Genomic DNA, 22922 nt, shown 5'->3' on the forward strand with positions numbered 1-22922 from the left:
GCTCTCCTCAGCAGCCACTGTCACATTTTAAAATTGGTGTGGCTGTGCAGAGCTCCTCCCACAGAGATCTGTGAATAAATAATCTATAATTCCAGTTTACCACCATGGCAGACGGTTTGTAGTTCTCAGTGGACTGTGAGCATGTGATCTGCGCACTCATAGTCCATTCACTCTTCCTGCAGCCCTGAAACAAACAGACAGACTGTACAGAAGTACAGACACAGAATGATAGGAAGAGTCTGCAGGAGCCTGACATTGCATTCATGATCCACTGATCACAAGTGCAATGTTCTGCAGGCTTTTGAGAAAAATAACAAAAATACCTCCAAACATGTGCATTTATTTATTTTTATTCTTTTTAAGCTGATCCTTTAACCCCTGATTAGCATTTAGTTCACTCCAATCAGTCCTAATTCATGTATTTGCTTTGTTAATTTTTTTTAGTGTTGTATACAAACAAAAGTATACTTTTTATCTACATCAACATTTTGTTTTTAATTTACATGGATCAAAGTAGAAAAAGGGCATTTTGAGTGTTGTTATTTTTTTATTTATGGATTGCAGGACAATATCACCAAAATAAAATTTTGCTTGCCCTTTAAATTTATATATGTATTACTTTTATTTTTTTAAGCAATGACAAAGTTATTGCCAAATAAACACACCCATAGCAGAAAATGTAATTGTTCTGATCAATAGAGGGTATACAAGTGTGAGAGATGAAGTGACTAACACTGCATTTATAGGGATCTGGTGCAAACGGCTTAGAAAAACATTATTTAAATCAAAATGAGGTGGTTGAAAATGTATATAAAGAAATCTTAAAAAATCAAGCTAGAATCCTTATACAGAAATAAATGTTTATGTGTTGGAGCACCAAAACTTCCCAATACCAAAGGCCATGTATAGTAAGTTTGACTGTCTTGTAATATAGATATCATTTCTGTAGACCTTTGCTTTAGCAGCCTGAAGTGTAGCCTTATCAGTAAAACGGACTAGCCCAACACAAATGAATAGTAAGGAATAGCTTTAAGGAGTGGAATTTTCATTGGTTACACAATTTTTGCATGACTGTAAATATAGTTCACCACACAATGCTTTATTCATTTGTTTTTCACTTAAACGTAGTCCACACATTGAAGCCAAAACACATAACAGATCTGTTTAATGTCATAGCAAATTTGTGTAGTAATTTCTTCATCCATCATTGTTCATATCAAGTGAAAGTCCTTCCTTCAGTTGAAAAACTCCAATATTTTTAATATTCAAATGGAAACATCTTCTAAATGTATGTAAGTGACATTATATCATCTTCACACAGCAGATTCTTCTATTAAAAAATAAAAGAACAAAAATGAACCTACATTTGAATCCCAATACATGATGAATGTGTACTGTGAATTTTAACACTCTACATAAGGCTACTATACAAAACAGATATGTCCAAGCTATTGGCTTTGAAAAAATTACTTTTCAAACACAAACATTTTGGGAAAAAATAAATATGACATAGTCTTGGTGTGATTCTAAGCCCAAACACAGACACAGATGACAGGCCTCTGACTCAGTAAGACTTGTATTTGGGAATATTCACATAATAAACCATGTGAAGATTTATTCCAAGTATCCAATCGTGTACACAATAAATAAAGCAGACCATATATGGATCTTTTTTTTTTTTCTTTTTTTTCTTTGATCAGTCAGCTTAAAGTGGAACTGCACTGTATCTGAGCACCAAAAACCAAAAATATTTTAATATTCAAAGCAATCTTCTACACCTATCCATGTCTACATGCTTTATTTTGCTGAGAAATCATCTAGAAAAAAAAACCCTTTGCATTTCAAGTGGCCATCTTGAGTAAGGGCAGATGATTCATGTTTTACTTCCTGGAATCCATCTGCCCTTAGCTCAGGCATCGGCTGAGCTGAGAACCCTCCCTCCCCTCCTGAAGACTCCTGGGATTTATAACATAATTTGCCAAGGCATGGAAACCAGGAAGTAACTGAAGGTGTAGCCAGCCAAGAGTCTTCCAATTCTTGTTTGAGGTATCTTTGCCCATTCTTCCTTACAAAAGTCTTCCAGTTCTTTGAGATTTCTGGGCTGTCTGTCACGCACTGCTCTTTTAAGGTCTATCCATAGATTTTCAATTATGTTGAGGTCAGGAGATTGTGAAGGCCATGGCAAAACCTTCAGTTTACGCCTCTTGATGCAATCCCCTGTGGATTTCGAAGGTGTGTTTAGGATCATTATCCATTTGTAGAAGCCATCCTCTCTTTAACTTCAGCTTTTTCACAGATGGCATCAAGTTACCATCCAAAATTTGCTGAAATTTTATTGAATCCATTTTTCCTTCTACTCGTGAGATGTTCCCTGTGCCACTGGCTGCAACACAACCCCAAAGCATGATTGATCCAACCCCATGCTTAACAGTTGGACAGAGGTTCTTTTCATTAAATTCTGTGCCCCTTCTTCTCCAAACGTACCTTTGCTCATTCCGGCCAAAAAGTTCAATTTTAACCTCATTGGTCCACAGAACTTGTTTCCAAAATGCATCAGGCTTGTCTATATGTTAATTTGCAAAGTTCAAATGATGATTTTTGTGGTGAGGACGTAGAAGAGGTTTTCTTCTGATGACTCTTCCATGAAGACCATATTTGTACAAGTATCTCTTTATAGTGGAATAGTGTACCACAACTCCAGTGTCTGCCAGATCTTTCTGGAGGGATCGTGCAGTCAAACGTGGGTTTTGAATTGTTTTTCCTCACAATCCTGCGAGCTGTTCTGTCTGATATTTTTCTTGGTCTTCCAGATCTTGCTTTAACTTCCACTGTTCCTGATGACTGCCATTTCTTAATTACATTCCGAACAGAGGATATTGACATCTGAAAACGCTTTGCTATCTTCTTATAGCCTTCTCCAGCTTTGTGAGCGTCAACTATTTTCAGTTTCAGTTTTCTAGACAACTGGTTAGAAGAACCCATGGTGCTGATTGTTGGGGCAAAGTCAGATGAGTCTGGGCATTTAAAACCTTTGAGATTGATATCACCTGGTCTTCCCAGACGATGATTGAGAACAATCCATGACACTGGCAGGTCTCAGCTTGGCAAAGGGGGCAGTGCATGCTATAAATTCTGCAGGGTGCCCAAACTTTTGCAGATGCCATTTTTTTGTTTTCTGTTATTTTGAAAGTGTAAATGATGGAAATAAAATCTAACTTTTGTTGACATATTATAAGAATGTCTAATCTGTAATTTGTTGCCTTTTGGAGATTTTTCCATCTTTCCTTGGCTTCTTTATGCACATTAATACAAATTTTTAGCTGGGGTGCCCAAACTTTCGATCCCCACTGTACTTTCATATCTATTTACTAATGTTAGCAGCATAAGGATTAAAAATAGTTAGTGTTAATTGAGAGAGTGAAGTTCCGCTTTAAGTAAACAGGGATTTGCTTTTCACATGACTGAATAATTGAAGTGAATCCTCAAACCTTTAATTGTGCAAATGTTCTGAAGTACTTTAGTAAATCAGCCTTATGCCTCATGTACATAGGTACCTGGGTCCATACAATGTAAACTTCAGGTGTATTTCCCTGCCAGGGAGCCATCCATAGAAATCAACAGCTATAAGTGGCCATGCAAGTATACACAGTGTGACATTATGAAAGGCGAGGTGATTGAGGAATGCTATGTATCACCTCACCACATGCTTTCATATGTAGAGCACTAAGGTGGAATTCAGTCCAGGTTTTCTGGACCACCTTGGCAGTGTTGGTTCTGAACCAAAGTTTCCTTCCACCTGTGACCACCAACAGGTGGTATAAATAAAGCAGGACTGGAGCAAGAGGTTGCTCTTGGCCTGGGACTCAGGAAGTCTGAGGGCTGTGGATGAGAATGTTTTCTTTGTAAGAGAAAGAAAAAGGTTTGCACAATGTTTTGTTTTGTTGGCGACTGGAACAAGCCCTTCACCTGTGAGATAGGAATCTCTTCTGTTTAGTTAATGTCTGGATGGCAAGGATTTATTTTCCATGCAACCTTTTAAATAAAACTGGCTACAAGTCAGACTTTTAAGAAAGACTTGCCATCTGGACTGCCTTTTTCCCCAAGGCAGGTGATCCCCGTGTGAGCTAACCCCCACAACAGGTACTTGCATTAACACACAAGTCTACATGCAGGCTGACTACATCCATGGTCACATGCAGCACCCGTGGCTCTGGGATGGTGAGATACACCCAATTTTCATGTTGTACAGTCTGTGTATATGAGGCCTTACAATGTAACTGTTCTTTTTTTCTTATTAGAAAAATACCTTTGATTACCTTGCTCTTGATAAGGATCCTCATGGGCATAGATTGATTTAATGTGTGTTTTATATATACAGCATATTTGGTTCTCAGTGTAAATAGGGCTATCATCATTTGCACACACACTTCATACAATATATATTTGAAATAATTACAAAATGTTAATGTTTAATAAATTGCTACTCACTTTCACAAGTAGGATAAGTCATTGTATATACAACTGGTTGTTTTCCTGATTTAGTACATGTTCCAGTCAGTTCACTTCTGTTTCTATATCCAATTTTACATTTAAAGCTGACAGTTTCTCCTTCTTCATAAAATACCTCATTTTCATGCTTTTCATCCAAATCTAAGAAGTTATCATCAAGATGCTGTTGGATTATGCGACAGGTACCTAAATAAACAAATATGTTAAAAAAATGGAAAAAAGCACAACATTATTTATATTAACCACTTGCCCTCCTGAGGATTTACCCCTGATCATGACCAGACCATTTTTTTTGCATTATGGTGCTGCGCTACTTTAACTGACAATTGCGCGGTCATGCAACGCTGCACCCAAATTAAATTTGCGCCCTTTTCCCCATGAATTGAGCTTCCTTTCAGTGGTATTTGATCGCCTGTTTTTTTTATTTATTGCGCTATAAGCAAAAAAAAAAGACCAACAATTTTGAGAAAAAAACAATATTTTGGACTTTTTGCTTTTAAACATGCAGTAAAAAAATAAAAAAAAAATCAAATTGTGTCATAACTTTAGGCCAAAATGTGTTTTGCTACATGTCTTTGCTAAATAAAATCCCAATAACTGTAAATTAATTTGTTTACATGAAGGTTATAGCATTTACAAATGGCGGTATAGATGCTGGGATTTTTTTCTCTACTATTAATGGCGGTGACCAGCGACTTTAGCGGGACTGCAACAGACATTCTGACACTGGGGGGGAACAAGCTTGGTGTCACTGACACGCAAGTGACACCAATACAGTGATCAGTGCTAAAAAAAACACTGACACTGCACTAATGGCACTGGGCACTGTGTGCTGGGATTTGTTTTACTAGAGGGCGGGGGTGTGTGTTCTTCACTGTAAGCACCATGCTCGGGATTGCTGTACTGTTTACAGCCATCCCGAGCAGTGTGCGCGAGCTGACAGGGAGAAAGATTGTTTGTAAACAAAACAATCTTCCTCCCCGTCAGAGATGCTCGGTAATCAACGGGCGCCGGCGGGTAATTACCGCCCAGGACCTGATGATTGACATCCGCCACCGCGAATGGCAGCGCGGGTAGGGCGAGCACGTGCCCCCTACCTGAAATGCTAAATCATGTACAGTTGCAAGAAAAAGTATGTGAACCCCTTGGGATTACGTGGAGTTTTGCATGAATTGGGCATAAAATGTGCTCTGAACGTCATCTAAGTCACAACAATAGAAGAACACAGTCTGCTGAACATAATACTACACAAACATTAGATGTTGCCATGGTTTAATTGCACAAAACGTACACATTCACAGTGCAGGGAGGAAAAAGTACAGTTGCAAGAAAAAGTATGTGAACCCCTTGGGATTACGTGGAGTTTTGTATGAATTGGGCATAAATGTGCTCTGAATGTCATCTAAGTCACAACAATAGAAGAACAAAGTCTGCTGAACATAATACTACACAAACATTAGATGTTGTTATGTTCAGCAGACTGTGTTCTTCTATTGTTGTGACTTAGATGACATTCAGATCACATTTCTTGCCCAATTCATGCAAAACTCCACGTAATCTCAAGGGGTTCACATACGTTTTCTTGCAACTGTATAGGGCGGTCCTTAAGTGGTTAAAATATACAAGGAAAAGGTTTGTCATTTGAACTTTGAAATAACACAACATTTTTATGCAGGGACTTGTAGCCTCCTAAACTTGAGCTTGTGGGCAAATCCCTGGCCGCTTTGACTTGCAAAGCTCTAACATTTTTGGGTAGTGTTTTCACATACAGTTTGTGATTATAAAACTACTTTGTCCTCTCTCCTACTGCAGTGTAAAATGTCATGAAATATACAGTACACTATAACAAATGAATAGTACAGAAAGCAACCTGAGAAAAAGAAGATAATGGAACTAACTGGGGATTCAATGGCAGAAAGTGTTCTCAGCAACAGCACCATACTTTTATATTTGCAGTTGTTCCTGGCATGGTGTAAGAACTGCGGTCAGTGACAGCTGGGATTCAATGATCCATTCAGTACAAAGAAGGTGGAATATCCAAAACACACACAGGCTTGCACAGTTTCTTGGCTAACAATTGCTGGGTGTATCACAGCAGAGAGAAGCATCATACAGAACTTCTGGTGCCAAAAAATGGAAGGATCAGGTATATTTGTGTCCCAGTGATGACTAGCATAAAATCACTTTAGGTCTTTAGGGGTGCATGGGGGATGATGTACTAAAGGCAAATACTGTTCACTATGCAATTGCAGTTGCACTCTGCAAGGGAATTTTTCCTAGAGCTTAGTGACACCCACCAGAAGGGTGACACCAGGGGCCCCCTGGACTTAGAGCTTTGCAAAGCAGAGTTTCACAACATTTGAAAAGCTCTGAGGAAAATGCCCTTGGAGGGAGCAACGTCACTTGCAAAGTGAACGGTGAATTTGCCTTTAGTAAACTAACCCCATGACCTTCAGGCACACAGCCTGCTCACACGGATAGGCTACATCCTCTAGGCACAGGCTCCCTGGGGCCTCAATACCAGGCACATAGCCTTCTCACAGAGCTACTATTCCTAGAGGGAAAGGCTAACAAGGACACTCTTTCCCATACTTGCTCTCCCCAAAGGGAAGAGCTATAAAAGGACTCTTGCAAAACATTCTCTCCCTGTTTTGTCAAAGAAATTTCAAGCTCATCAGGGGTTGGCTAGCTTAATGTGGTGAAATTTCGCTATGCAAAGAAAACTCAATCGCACGTAAATAAAAAAAAATCTTTTGCGGATGATTGGATGATGGAAGTCAGCAGAGCTTCACCTCATTCACTAAGCTTTGAGGAAAGTTTCCTTGCAAAAGCTATTAGGGAACACATTCCTATACATGTATCCTACAACTGGAACGGCAGTGGAAGCATGGTAATGAGCTGCATCAGAACTACATAAAGCAAACTAACAACACAAGTAGCGGCACAGATGTGTGATGTGTGATAGCCCTTCACTTCACTGAGAAGGATATCCTATCCGTGAAATTTTGTGTAGTGTACAAACCATGACAGTGCCAATGCACAGTATTCAGCACAATCCAGAACAAAGCAATGGGACTTTCTGAAGACTATATGAGTGACCATGTAAGTAATTTATCAGCTTTAGCAACAATGTGTGTGATGGTTGCATCCATACATTTATAAGTGTAATAAGAAAAAAAAAGAACAAACTATTTAAAATACATAATTATCTTTTGCAACTTCTGTTAATTTACAGTATATACTGAAGATATTTATAGGAACTTACAAAACTGTACAAGTAGAAATATAATTCTAGAAGTGATACTCACCACCAGAGAAACATCTTGGATATTTCATTACTCCATCATCACATGAAGCTATTAAGGATCCTGGGCGTTTAAAATGTGTTTTGCATTTTACCTTCACTTCTGTGCCGTGTTCCACTATCTCAGGAATGCTCTCCGTTGGAAAAAGTTCAATATGATTTCTCAGTAAATCGCTGGGATTGATTGTACAAGACTCTGCAAAATATCGATCAAATCTTATTATAATGAAGTTATGGTGTTCGTGTTATGGTGTTGACTATAGCAGTAATTTGCTGTACTTACTGAGGCATTCTGGAAGCTCATCCCATTTCCCGTTTTCACATTTTACATTTGTGTGTCCACTGAGCACAAATGTGTCTTCACATTTAATATTTACTGAAGACCCAGATTCATAACTGCTTAGTTCTTCAGAAGAAATGATTGCATGTTCTATCTGAGGAGGGCGGCATGACCCTAGACAATGATTTGAATATAATCAGAAGTCACAATGAACTTTTAATGGTTCTAATAAACAAGTGAAAACAGTAGCCAGAACAATCAGAGCCAAATCATAACAAAATTAACAGAACAGTTAGCACAAAGCAAGGGAAAATGTGGAACAAAAATGTGAATAGACATGGCAAGATACACAGAATATCATAGTTCAGGTATGTGGAATGTTCCCAGGAATCATTGGGAAGCTTTCGGAACATTGCTTGGACCAAATAAGTTTTCCTCTTGGTGATGACAAAGGCATTTTCATAGCAAAAGTACGTCGCAAAGTACAGCAGATTGGCACTGAAGCAGGCCAGACAACAGACTTGAGTGGAATTGGCCTACTTTCTGGCATATTTTGCCAAAAGGCAAAGGGCACTGGGTTAAGGGATAAGGAGAGTGAATTGATGTTTTTTTAAGGTGGTTTAAAACAGAACTACAGTATATTCCTAAGGTAAAAACTTACATTTTATAATGGGATGTAAAATTATTACAGCACATTTTTACTGTATAATCCATTCATTAGTTTGCCAGATACTACTGTCAGCTCCAAACTTCTGCACTGCGCATAGGAATGCTATAGCTGCCACACTGAAGCAATCCTGTTTACACACCCATTGCTCTCTACTTTCCATTTCCATTCCTTCTGTCAATGGACAAAAGCTACCGCTCTCAGATCCTGCCATTTACCTGCCTCTCCTCTCCCCCTGTCCATTCACAGAACACCTTTTATTCTTTTCAAAAAATACAAGGTGTTCCATCAATAGACTAGGGGAAAGGGTATTTGTCAGGATAATTTCACTGTTGCAGCCACAGCAGCAGCTCTTATATACACAATGCTGGAAGTTCGGCACTGACAGTAGTATCTGGCAAAAAAATGAATAGAATATAAAGTAAATAGAGGCATTGTAAATATTTTAAAGCCCAATACAAGTAATAACTTTTTTTCTCCTAAGAACCTAAAAAAATATCTCTGTAGCTGGAATTCTGCTTTCATGTTGTTTTAAGGCTTTTAAGGGCTTTGGCTCTTGAATGTCTTATGTTTATATTTTAAGTATTATTTTTTTTTTATTTTTTCAGTATAATTTCCCCCAGGGTTGGATAGCTACCAGTTTGCTTTTAGGGAAAATAGATCTATGGAGGATGCCATTGCATTGGCCTTGCGTTCTGTGTTGTCTCATTTGGAAAATAAGAATAGTTATACCCGCATACTCTTTATTGATTTTAGCTGACTGCATCCATGGTCACATGCAGCACCCGTGGCTCTGGGATGGTGAGATACACCCAATTGTCATGTTGTACAGTCTGTGTGTATGAGGCCTTACTATGTAACTGTTTTATTTTCTTATTAGAAAAATACCTTTGATTACCTTGCTCTTGATAAGGATCCTCATGGGCATAGATTGATTTAATGTGTGTTTTATATATACAGCATATTTGGTTCTCAGTGTAAATAGGGCTATCATCATTTGCACACACACTTCATACAATATATATTTGAAATAATTACAAAATGTTAATGTTTAATAAATTGATACTCACTTTTACAAGTAGGATAAGTCATTGTATATACAACTGGTTGTTTTCCTGATTTAGTACATGTTCCAGTCAGTTCACTTCTGTTTCTATATCCAATTTTACATTTAAAGCTGACAGTTTCTCCTTCTTCATAAAATACCTCATTTTCTTGCTTTTCATCCAGATCTAAGAAGTTATCATCAAGATGCTGTTGGATTATGCGACAGGTACCTAAATAAACAAATATGTTCAGAAAATGGAAAAAAGCACAACATTATTTATATTAACCACTTGCCCTCCTGAGGATTTACCCCCCTTCATGACCAGGCCATTTGTTTTGCATTATGGCGCTGCGTTACTTTAACTGACAATTGCGCGGTCAATGCAATGCTGCACCCAATGAAATTTACGTCCTTCTTTTCCCCATGAATTGAGCTTTCTTTCAGTGGTTTTTGATTGCCTGTTTTTTTTATTTATTGCGCTATAAGCAAAAAAAGACCGACGACTTTGAGAAAAAACAATATTTTGGACTTTTTGCTATTAAACATGTGCAGTAAAAAAATGAAAAAAATCAAATTGTCATAAATTTAGGCTAAAATGTGTTTTGCTACATATTTTTGCTAAATAAATCACAATACCTGTAAATTAATTTTTTTACATGAAAGTTATAGCATTTACAAATGGCGGTATAGATAATGGGATTTTTTTTAATCTACTAGTAATGGCGGCGATCAGCAACTTTTAGCGGGACTGCAGCAGACATTCTGACACTGGGGGGGGGGGGGGGGACTAGCTTGGTGTTACTGACACGCTAGTGACACCAATACAGTGATCAGTGCTAAAAAAAAGCACTAACACTGTACTAATGGCACTGGGCAGGAAGGGGTTAATGTGAGGGGCCATCAAAAGGTTAACTGTGTGCTGGGGTTGTTTTACTAGGGGGTGGGGGGGGTGTTCTTCACTGTAAGCACCATGCTCGGGATGGCTCTACTGTTTTGTGTGGCAGTGTGCTCCAGCTGACAGGGAGGAAGATTGTTTGTAAACAAATAATCTTCCTCCCCGTCGGAGATGCCCGGTAATCACCGGGCGCCGGCGGGTAATTACCGGTCAGGACCTGGTGATTGACATCCACGGGTGCGAATGGCAGCATGGGTAGGGCGAGCATGTGCCCCCTACCTGAAAATGCTAAATCATGTATATATACACACGTGATTCTGCGCACAGGTGCCGCCCTGTAGCAGTATATCTGCTATAGGGCAGTCCTTAAGCGGTTAAAATATACAAGGAAAAAGTTTGTTGTTTGAACTTTGAAATAACACAACATATACTTATATTTATGTAGGGGCTTGCAGCCTCCTAACCTTGAGCTTGTGGCCAAATCCCTGGCCGCTTTGACTTGCAAAGCTCTAATATTTTTGGGTAGTGTTTTCATATACAGTATGTGATTATAAAACTACTTTGTGCTCTCTCCTACTGCAGTGTAAAATGTCATGAAATATACGGTACACTATAACAAATGAACAGTACAGAAAGCAACCTGAGAAAAAGAAGATAATGGAACTAACTGGGGATTCAAAGGCAGAAAGTGTTCTCAGCCACAGCACCATACTTTTATATTTGCAGTTGTTCCTGGCATGGTGTAAGAACTGCGGTCAGTGACAGCTGGGATTCAATGATAAGTCCAAGAGATAAATCAGTTTTGTTCCTGGGCACTGGATCCTACTACAAAGTGCTCTGTAATATAGTGTATCCACAATCTTTCTACATTGTGACATGGTGATATCATCTCTGACATCATTTCTTGTTAGCTCTTCTGGGCCATCTTGGAACAAGGCAGAACTGATCCAGGTCTGCACTGTGTTCAGCCATTTATCATTGTAATAGTGGTCTATTACTTGTTAATAACATTGACAATAGATTACTATTGCATTGGTTAAGCAAAATACAGTTGTGTCCAAAATTATTCAACCCCCAATGCTGTAAAGGGGTTTAGGGACTATAGTGTACATTTGGAATTGTATTCAGAATCAAATCCTACAAGGACGTTGTAACTACCCAAATGCAACTAAAATGACATCAATTGTTTATGTAATACAGTAGTAAATGGTTCTTATGTGGTTTCTTCATTGCCACAATTATTCAACCCCTTAAAGACTACCACTCTGAAGAACAGAGGTTCATACAGGTGCTTTCCATCAGGTATTGAAAACACCTGTGGATGTCACCGAGCAGCAATCAAGCATAATAAGCACCAATTAGGCAGCTTTAAAATGACTGTGATACTCAGCTCCTTCTAGACATTTACTGGTGTGGTTACAAACATGGTGAAGGCAAGAGAATGGTCCAGGAAGACAAGAGAAGAGGTGATTTCTCTTCACAGGAAGGGCAATGGCTATAAGAAGATTGCAAAGATGTTAAACATACCAAGAGACACCTTAGGAAGCATCATTCGCAAATTCAAGGCAAAGGGCACTGTTGAAACGCTACCTGGTCGTGGCAGAAAGAAGATGCTGACTTCGACTGCTGTGCGCTACCTGAAGCGTAGAGTGGAGAGAAGTCCCCGTGTGACTGCTGAGGAACTGAGAAAAGATTTGTCAGATGTGGGTACAGAAGTTTCAGCCCAGACAATAAGACGCACACTGCGTAATGAAGGCCTCCGTGCCAGAACTCCCAGGCGTACCCCCTTGCTGTCTCCAAAGAATAAGAAGAGTCGACTGCAGTATGCCAAAAGCCATGTGGACAAACCACAAAAGTTGTGGGATAGTGTTCTGTGGACTGATGAAACAAAATTAGAACTGTTTGGGCCCATGGATCAACGCTATGTTTGGAGGAGGAAGAACAAGGCCTATGATGAAAAGAACACCTTGCCTACTGTGAAGCATGGTGGAGGGTCAATCATGCTTTGGGGCTGTTTTGCTTCTGCAGGTACAGGGAAGCTTCAGCGTGTGCAAGGTACCATGAATTCTCTTCAGTACCAGGAGATATTGGATGGAAACGTGATGCAGTCCGTCACACACCTGAGGCTTGGGAGACGTTGGACCTTTCAACAGGACAATGATCCCAAGCATACCTCCAAGTCCACTAGAGCATGGTTGCAGAGGAAAGGCTGGAACATTTTGGAGTGGCCATCGCAGTCACCAGACTTAAATCCGATTGAGAACCTCTGGTGGGACTTAAAGAAAGCAGTTGCAGTGCGCAAGCCTAAGAATGTGACTGAACTGGAGGCCTTTGCCCATGAAGAATGGGCGAAGATACCCGTAGATCGCTGCAAGACACTTGTGTCAAGCTATGCTTCACGTTTAAAAGCTGTTATAACTGTAAAAGGATGCTGTACTAAGTACTAAGATTGAATGTCACTTGGGGGTTGAATAAAACTGATAATGCTGTGAGCACAGAAAAGACATTTGTGGTTATTTCATTATAACTGTTATGTTATATTTGTCTGACCTACAAGTGCCTCTTTAATGTAAATGTAAGCAAGATGACTGAATGATCAAAAGCAATGTCAAACTGGCCAAAACACTCAATTTCAGTGGGGGTTGAATAATTTTGGACACAACTGTAAATAATGCAAAACAAGCACTGAGAAACATTCCTGGAAAACATTATTTTTTCATTTTGTTTGTAATTAAAACCTATAAAAAGAGCACAATTTACCATTAGGCATACACCTTTAAGTGACAGAGGCAAAGAGTTGGCTTTTCCCTGTAAAATTATTGGCCACAATAATTTCCACCAATAATAATTTCCACCATCAGTTGGATAGTCATCTTTTAATGTACAGCTATTAAACTATTATGGCAATATTCCAGGTTAAGACCTGGAAAACCAGGAAATGTCCAGTAACATAGAAGTGATCCTAGCAGACGAGTGTTATATTAGACACCACAGAGATGGAAATAAAGTCCAAAAAATAAAAATATATGTAGTCAAAGCTGCTATCAAATGAAATGTATCCTTGCAGTATCTATTCTGCACACAACAAATGCATACTTTTAAAACTACAAATGTGCAAAACTAAAACATCTTTAGAATAATAATAAAAAAAAGTCTGATCTAATAAAGGTTGAAAGACTGTGGTTCTTACTAGGTTAAAATAAACCTGTCCCAAACTGATGTATAGTTAAAAAAAAAGTAGGACAGGAGTACAAAGAAGGTGGAATATCCAAAACACATACAGGCTTGTACAGTTTCTTGGCTAACAATTGCTGGGTGTATCACAGCAGAGGGAAGCATCATACAGAACTTCTGGTGCCAAAAAATGGAAGGATCAGGTGTATTTATGTCCTAGTGATGACTAGCATAAAATCACTTTATGTCTTTAGGGGTGCATGGGGGATGATGTACTAAAGGCAAATACTGTTCACTATGCAATTGCAGTTGCACTCTGCAAGGGAATTTTTCCTAGAGCTTAGTGACACCCACCAGAAGGGTGACACCAGGGGCCCCCTGGACTTAGAGCTTTGCAAAGCAGAGTTTCACAACATTTGAAAAGCTCTGAGGAAAATGCCCTTGCAGGGAGAAACTTCACTTGCAAAGTGAACAGTGAATTTGCCTTTAGTAAACCAACCCCATGACTTTCAGGCACACAGCCTGCTCACATGGATAGGCTAGATCCTCTAGGCACAGGCTCCCTGGGGCCTCAATACCAGGCACATAGCCTTCTCACAGAGCTACTATTCCTAGAGGGAAGGACTAACAAGGACACTCTTTCCCATACTTGCTCTCCCCAAAGGGAAGAGCTATAAAAGGACTCTTGCAAAACATTCTCTCCCTGTTTTGTCAAAGAAATTTCAAGCTCATCAGGGGTTGGCTAGCTTAATGTGGTGAAATTTCGCTATGCAAAGAAAACTCAATCGCACGTAAATAAAAAAAATTTTTTTGCAGATGATTGGATGATGGAAGTCGGCAGAGCTTCACCTCATTTACTAAGCTCTGAGGAAAGTTTCCTTGCAAAAGCTATTAGGGAACACATTCCTATACATGTATCGTACAACTGGAACGGCAGTGGAAGCATGGTAATGAGCTGCATCAGAACTACATAAAGCAAACTAACAACACAAGTAGCGGCACAGATGTGGGATGTGTGATAGCCCTTCACTTCACTGAGAAGGATATCCTATCCTTGAAATTTTGTGTAGTGTACAAACCATGACAGTGCCAATGCACAGTATTCAGCACAATCCAGAACAAAGCAATGGGACTTTCTGAAGACTATATGAGTAACCATGTAAGTAATTTATCAGCTTTAGCAACAATGTGTGTGATGGTTGCATCCAAATAAATTTATAAGTGTAATAAGAAAAAAAAAGAACAAACTATTTAAAATACATAATTATCTTTTGCAACTTCTGTTAATTTACAGTAAATACTGAAGATATTTATAGGAACTTACAAAACTGTATAAGTAGAAATATAATTCTAGAAGTGATACTCACCACCAGAGAAACATCTTGGATATTTCATTACTCCATCATCACATGAAGCTATTAAGGATCCTGGGCGTTTAAAATGTGTTTTGCATTTTACCTTCACTTCTGTGCCGTGTTCCACTATCTCAGGAATGCTCTCCGTTGGAAAAATTTCAATATGATTTCTCAGTAAATCGCTGAGATTGATTGTACAAGACTCTGCAAAATATCGATCAAATCTTATTATAATGAAGTTATGGTGTTCGTGTTATGGTGTTGACTATAGCAGTAATTTGCTGTACTTACTGAGGCATTGTGGAAGCTCATCCCATTTCCCGTTTTCACATTTTACATTTGTGTGTCCATTGAGCACAAATGTGTCTTCACATTTAATATTTACTGAAGACCCAGATTCATAACTGCTTAGTTCTTCAGAAGAAATGATTGCATGTTCTATCTGAGGAGGGCGGCATGACCCTAGACAATGATTATTGAACACAATGTAGAATATAATCAGAAGTCACAATGAACTTTTAATGGTTCTAATAAACAAGTGAAAACAGTAGCCAGAACAATCAGAGCCAATCATAACAAAATTAACAGAACAGTTAGCACAAAGCAAGGGAAAATGTGGAACAAAAATGTGAATAGACATGGCAAGATACACAGAATATCATAGTTCAGGTATGTGGAATGTTCCCAGGAATCATTGGGAAGCTTTCGGAACATTGCTTGGACCAAATAAGTTTTCCTCTTGGTGATGACAAAGGCATTTTCATAGCAAAAGTACGTCGCAAAGTACAGCAGATTGGCACTGAAGCAGGCTAGACAACAGACTTGAGTGGAATAGGCCTACTTTGTGGCATATTTTGCCAAAAGGCAAAGGGCACTGGGTTAAGGGATAAGGAGAGTGAATTGATGTTTTTTTAAGGTGGTTTAAAGCAGAACTACAGTATATTCCTAAGGTAAAAACTTACATTTTATAATGGGATGTAAAATTATTACAGCACATTTTTACTGTATAATCCATTCATTAGTTTGCCAGATACTACTGTCAGCTCCAAACTTCTGCACTGCGCATAGGAATGCTATAGCTGCCACACTGAAGCAATCCTGTTTACACACCCATTGCTCTCTACTTTCCATTTCCATTCCTTCTGTCAATGGACAAAAGCTACCGCTCTCAGATCCTGCCATTTACCTGCCTCTCCTCTCCCCCTGTCCATTCACAGAACACCTTTTATTCTTTTCAAAAAATACAAGGTGTTCCATCAATAGACTAGGGGAAAGGGTATTTGTCAGGATAATTTCACTGTTGCAGCCACAGCAGCAGCTCTTATATACACAGTGCTGGAAGTTCGGCACTGACAGTAGTATCTGGCAAAAAAATGAATAGAATATAAAGTAAATAGAGGCATTGTAAATATTTTAAAGCCCAATACAAGTAATAAGTTTTTTTCTCCTAAGAACCTAAAAAAATGTCTCTGTAGCTGGAATTCTGCTTTCATGTTGTTTTAAGGCTTTTAAGGGCTTTGGCTCTTGAATGTCTTATGTTTATATTTTAAGTATTATTTTTTTTTAGTTTTTCAGTATAATTTTCCCCAGGGTTGGATAGCTACCAGTTTGCTTTTAGGGAAAATAGATCTACGGAGGACGCCATTGCATTGGCCTTGCGTTCTGTGTTGTCTCATTTGGAAAATAAGAATAGTTATACCCGCATACTCTTTATTGATTTTAGCTGACTACATCCATGGTCACATGCAGCACCCGTGGCTCTGGGATGGTGAGATACACCCAATTGTCATGTTGTACAGTCTGTGTATATGAGGCCTTACTATGTAACTGTTTTATTTTCTTATTAGAAAAATACCTTTGATTACCTTGCTCTTGATAAGGATCCTCATGGGCATAGATTGATTTAATGTGTGTTTTATATATACAGCATATTTGGTTCTCAGTGTAAATAGGGCTATCATCATTTGCACACACACTTCATACAATATATATTTGAAATAATTACAAAATGTTAATGTTTAATAAATTGATACTCACTTTTACAAGTAGGATAAGTCATTGTATATACAACTGGTTGTTTTCCTGATTTAGTACATGTTCCAGTCAGTTCACTTCTGTTTCTATATCCAATTTTACATTTAAAGCTGACAGTTTCTCCTTCTTCATAAAATACCTCATTTTCTTGCTTTTCATCCAAATCTAAGAAGTTATCATCAAGATGCTGTTGGATTATGCGACAGGTACCTAAATAAACAAATATGTTCAGAAAATGGAAAAAAGCACAACATTATTTATATTAACCACTTGCCCTCCTGAGGATTTACCCCTGATCATGACAAGACCATTTGTTTTGCATTATGGCGCTGCGTTACTTTAACTGACAATTGCGCGGTCAATGCAATGCTGCACCCAAATGAAATTTACGTCTTTCTTTTCCCCATGAATTGAGCTTTCTTTCAGTGATATTTGATTGCCTGTTTTTTTTTTATTTATTGCGCTATAAGCAAAAAAAGACCGACGACTTTGAGAAAAAACAATATTTTGGACTTTTTGCTATTAAACATGTGCAGTAAAAAAATGAAAAAAATCAAATTGTCATAAATTTAGGCTAAAATGTGTTTTGCTACATATTTTTGCTAAATAAATCCGAATACCTGTAAATTAATTTATTTACATGAAAGTTATAGCATTTACAAATGGCGGTCTAGATAATGGGATTTTTTTTAATCTACTAGTAATGGCGGCGATCAGAGACTTTTAGCGGGACTGCAGCAGACATTCTGACACTGGGGGGGGGGAACTAGCTTGGTGTTACTGACACGCTAGTGACACCAATACAGTGATCAGTGCTAAAAAAAATCACTGACACTGTACTAATGGCACTGGGCAGGAAGGGGTTAATGTGAGGGGCCATCAAAAGGTTAACTGTGTGCTGGGGTTGTTTTACTAGGGGGTGGGGGGGGGTGTTCTTCACTGTAAGCACCATGCTCGGGATGGCTGTACTGTTTAGTGTAGCAGTGTGCTCGAGCTGACAGGGAGGAAGATTGTTTGTAAACAAACAATCTTCCTCCCCGTCGGAGATGCTCGGTAATCACCGGGCGCCTGCGGGTAATTACCGGTCAGGACCTGGTGATTGACATCCACGGGCGCGAATGGCAGCATGGGTAGGGCGAGCACGCGCCCCCTACCTGAAAATGCTAAATCATGTATATATACACACGTGATTCTGCGCACAAGTGCCGCCCTGTAGCAGTATATCTGCTATAGGGCAGTCCTTAAGCGGTTAAAATATACAAGGAAAAAGTTTGTTATTTGAACTTTGAAATAACACAACATATACTTATATTTATGCAGAGGCTTGCAGCCTCCTAACCTTGAGCTTGTGGCCAAATCCCTGGCCGCTTTGACTTGCAAAGCTCTAACATTTTTGGGTAGTATTTTCATATACAGTATGTGATTATAAAACTACTTTGTGCTCTCTCCTACTGTAGTATAAAATGTCATGAAATATACGGTACACTATAACAAATGAACAGTACAGAAAGCAACCTGAGAAAAAGAAGGTAATGGAACTAACTGGGGATTCAAAGGCAGAAAGTGTTCTCAGCCACAGCACCATACTTTTATATTTGCAGTTGTTCCTGGCATGGTGTAAGATCTGTGGTCAGTGACAGCTGGGATTCAATGATAAGTCCAAGAGATAAATCAGTTTTGTTCCTGGGCACTGGATCCTACTACAAAGTGCTCTGTAATATAGTGTATCCACAATCTTTCTACATTGTGACATGGTGATATCATCTTTGACATCATTTCTTGTTAGCTCTTCTGGGCCATCTTGGAACAAGGCAGAACTGATCCAGGTCTGTACTGTGTTCAGCCATTTATCATTGTAATAGTGGTCTATTACTTGTTAATAACATTGACAATAGATTACTATTGCATTGGTTAAGCAAAATAAATAATGTAAAACTAGCACTGAGAAACATTCCTGGAAAACATTATTTTTTCATTTTGTTTGTAATTAAAACCTATAAAAAGAGCACAATTTACCATTAGGCATACACCTTTAGGTGACAGAGGCAAAGAGTTGGCTTTTCCCTGTAAAATTATTGGCCACAATAATTTCCACCAATAATAATTTCCACCATCAGTTGGATAGTCATCTTTTAATGTACAGCTATTAATCTATTATGGCAATATTCCAGGTTAAGACCTGGAAAACCAGGAAATGTCCAGTAACATAGAAGTGATCCTAGCAGACGAGTGTTATATGAGACACCACAGAGATGGAAATAAAGTCCAAAAAATAAAAATATATGTAGTCAAAGCTGCTATCAAATTAAATGTATCCTTGCAGTATCTATTCTGCACACAACAAATGCATACTTTTAAAACTACAAATGTGTAAAAAGTGTGTTGTGCAAAACTAAAACATCTTTAGAATAATAATAAAAAAAAGTCTGATCTAATAAAGGTTGAAAGACTTTGGTTCTTACTAGGTTAAAATAAACCTGTCCCAAACTGATGTATAGTTAAAAAAAAAGTAGGACAGGAGTACAAAGAAGGTGGAATATCCAAAACACACACAGGCTTGTACAGTTTCTTGGCTAACAATTGCTGAGTGTATCACAGCAGAGGGAAGCATCATACAGAACTTCTGGTGCCAAAAAATGGAAGGATCAGGTGTATTTATGTCCTAGTGATGACTAGCATAAAATCACTTTATGTCTTTAGGGGTGCATGGGGGATGATGTACTAAAGGCAAACACTGTTCACTATGCAATTGCAGTTGCACTCTGCAAGGGAATTTTTCCTAGAGCTTAGTGACACCCACCAGAAGGGTGACACCAGAAGCCCCCTGGGCTTTGCAAAGCAGAGTTTCACAACATTTGAAAAGCTCTGAGGAAAATGCCCTTGCAGGGAGCAACGTCACTTGCAAAGTGAACGGTGAATTTGTCTTTAGTAAACCAACATGACCTTCAGGCACACAGCCTGCTCACATGGATAGGCTATATCCTCTAGACACAGGCTCCCTGGGGCCTCAATACCAGGCACATAGCCTTCTCACAGAGCTACTATTCCTAGAGGGAAGGGCTAACAAGGACACTCTTTCCCATACTTGCTCTCCCCAAAGGGAAGAGCTATAAAAGGACTCTTGCAAAACATTCTCTCCCTGTTTTATCAAAGAAATTTCAAGCTCATCAGGGGTTGGCTAGCTTAATGTGGTGAAATTTCGCTATGCAAAGAAAACTCAATCGCACGTAAATAAAAAAAAAAATTTTGCAGATGATTGGATGATGGAAGTCAGCAGAGCTTCACCTCATTCACTAAGCTCTGAGGAAAGTTTCCTTGCAAAAGCTATTAGGGAACACATTCCTATACATGTATCCTACAACTGGAACGGCAGTGGAAGCATGGTAATGAGCTGCATCAGAACTACATAAAGCAAACTAACAACACAAGTAGCGGCACAGATGTGGGATGTGTGATAGCCCTTCACTTCACTGAGAAGGATATCCTATCCTTGAAATTTTGTGTAGTGTACAAACCATGACAGTGCCAATGCACAGTATTCAGCACAATCCAGAACAAAGCAATGGGACTTTCTGAAGACTATATGAGTGACCATGTAAGTAATGTATCAGCTTTAGCAACAATGTGTGTGATGGTTGCATCCAAATACATTTATAAGTGTATTAAGAAAAAAAGAACAAACTATTTAAAATACATAATTATCTTTTGCAACCTCTGTTAATTTACAGTATATACTGAAGATATTTATAGGAACTTACAAAACTGTATAAGTAGAAATATAATTCTAGAAGTGATACTCACCACCAGAGAAACATCTTGGATATTTCATTACTCCATCATCACATGAAGCTATTAAGGATCCTGGGCGTTTAAAATGTGTTTTGCATTTTACCTTCACTTCCCTGCCGTGTTCCACTATCTCAGGAGTGAGCTCCGTTGGAAAAAGTTCAATATGATTTCTCAGTAAATCGCTGGGATTGATTGTACAAGACTCTGCAAAATATCGATCAAATCTTATTATAATGAAGTTATGGTGTTCGTGTTATGGTGTTGACTATAGCAGTAATTTGCTGTACTTACTGAGGCATTCTGGAAGCTCATCCCATTTCCCGTTTTCACATTTTACATTTGTGTGTCCATTGAGCACAAATGTGTCTTCACATTTAATATTTACTGAAGACCCAGATTCATAACTGCTTAGTTCTTCAGAAGAAATGATTGCATGTTCTATCTGAGGAGGGCGGCATGACCCTAGACAATGATTATTGAACACAATGTAGAATATAATCAGAAGTCATAATGAACTTTTAATGGTTCTAATAAACAAGTGAAAACAGTAGCCAGAACAATCAGAGCCAAATCATAACAAAATTAACATAAAAGTTAGCACAAAGCAAGGGAAAATGTGGAACAAAAATGTGAATAGACATGGCAAGATACACAGAATATCATAGTTCAGGTATGTGGAATGTTCCCAGGAATCATTGGAAAGCTTTCGGAACATTGCTTGGACCAAATACGTTTTCCTCTTGGTGATGACAAAGGCATTTTCATAGCAAAACTACGTTGCAGAGTACAGCAGATTGGCACTGAAGCAGGCCAGACAACAGACTTGAGTGGAATTGGCCTACTTTCTGGCATATTTTGCCAAAAGGCAAAGGGCACTGGGTTAAGGGATAAGGAGAGTGAATTGATGTTTTTTTAAGGTGGTTTAAAGCAGAACTACAGTATATTCCTAAGGTAAAAACTTACATTTTATAATGGGATGCAAAATTATTACAGCACATTTTTACTGTATAATCCATTCATTAGTTTGCCAGATACTACTGTCAGCTCCAAACTTCTGCACTGCGCATAGGAATGCTATAGCTGCCACACTGAAGCAATCCTGTTTACACACCCATTGCTCTCTACTTTCCATTTCCATTCCTTCTGTCAATGGACAAAAGCTACCGCTCTCAGATCCTGCCATTTACCTGCCTCTCCTCTCCCCCTGTCCATTCACAGAACACCTTTTATTCTTTTCAAAAAATACAAGGTGTTCCATCAATAGACTAGGGGAAAGGGTATTTGTCAGGATAATTTCACTGTTGCAGCCACAGCAGCAGCTCTTATATACACAGTGCTAGAAGTTCAGCACTGACAGTAGTATCTGGCAAAAAAATGAATAGAATATAAAGTAAATAGAGGCATTGTAAATATTTTAAAGCCCAATACAAGTAATAACTTTTTTTCTCCTAAGAACCTAAAAAAATGTCTCTGTAGCTGGAATTCTGCTTTCATGTTGTTTTAAGGCTTTTAAGGGCTTTGGCTCTTGAATGTCTTATGTTTATATTTTAAGTATTATTTTTTTTTTATTTTTTCAGTATAATTTCCCCCAGGGTTGGATAGCTACCAGTTTGCTTTTAGGGAAAATAGATCTACGGAGGATGCCATTGCATTGGCCTTGCGTTCTGTGTTGTTTCATTTGGAAAATAAGAATAGTTATACCCGCATACTCTTTATTGATTTTAGTTTAGCATTTAATACAATTTTGCCAATGAAACTTGTTGCTAAGCTGAACTCTTTGGTATTGAGCCCAATGCTTTGTAACTGGACTTTGGAATTCCTGGCTGCTAGACAGCAGAGGGTAAAAACTGGTAATCATTACTCATCA

The 22922-nt window shown here is 38.6% G+C and overlaps 1 protein-coding gene across 1 annotated transcript in view; it reads right to left on the reverse strand.

The window, feature by feature from the left end:
• Positions 1–1010: 1010 nt before the first annotated feature.
• LOC149455903 (complement factor H-like) overlaps positions 1011–22922 on the reverse strand; it is a 746405-nt gene continuing 724493 nt past the window's right edge. The window contains exons 20-29 of the mRNA XM_089685749.1: positions 21347–21517; positions 21068–21259; positions 17270–17476; positions 15524–15694; positions 15245–15436; positions 9831–10037; positions 8097–8267; positions 7818–8009; positions 4489–4695; positions 1011–1330 (exon numbers count right to left, since the gene is read on the reverse strand). Coding sequence (XP_089541875.1) covers positions 1314–1330; positions 4489–4695; positions 7818–8009; positions 8097–8267; positions 9831–10037; positions 15245–15436; positions 15524–15694; positions 17270–17476; positions 21068–21259; positions 21347–21517 — 1727 coding nt within the window. The 3' untranslated portion in view covers positions 1011–1313. The remainder of the gene's footprint in view (positions 1331–4488; positions 4696–7817; positions 8010–8096; positions 8268–9830; positions 10038–15244; positions 15437–15523; positions 15695–17269; positions 17477–21067; positions 21260–21346; positions 21518–22922) is intronic.

This window comes from Staurois parvus, unplaced genomic scaffold (genome assembly GCF_062004578.1).
Source record: "Staurois parvus isolate SC_StPar_1 unplaced genomic scaffold, SC_StPar_1.0 ptg000384l, whole genome shotgun sequence".
Classification (NCBI taxonomy): Eukaryota; Metazoa; Chordata; class Amphibia; order Anura; family Ranidae; genus Staurois; species Staurois parvus.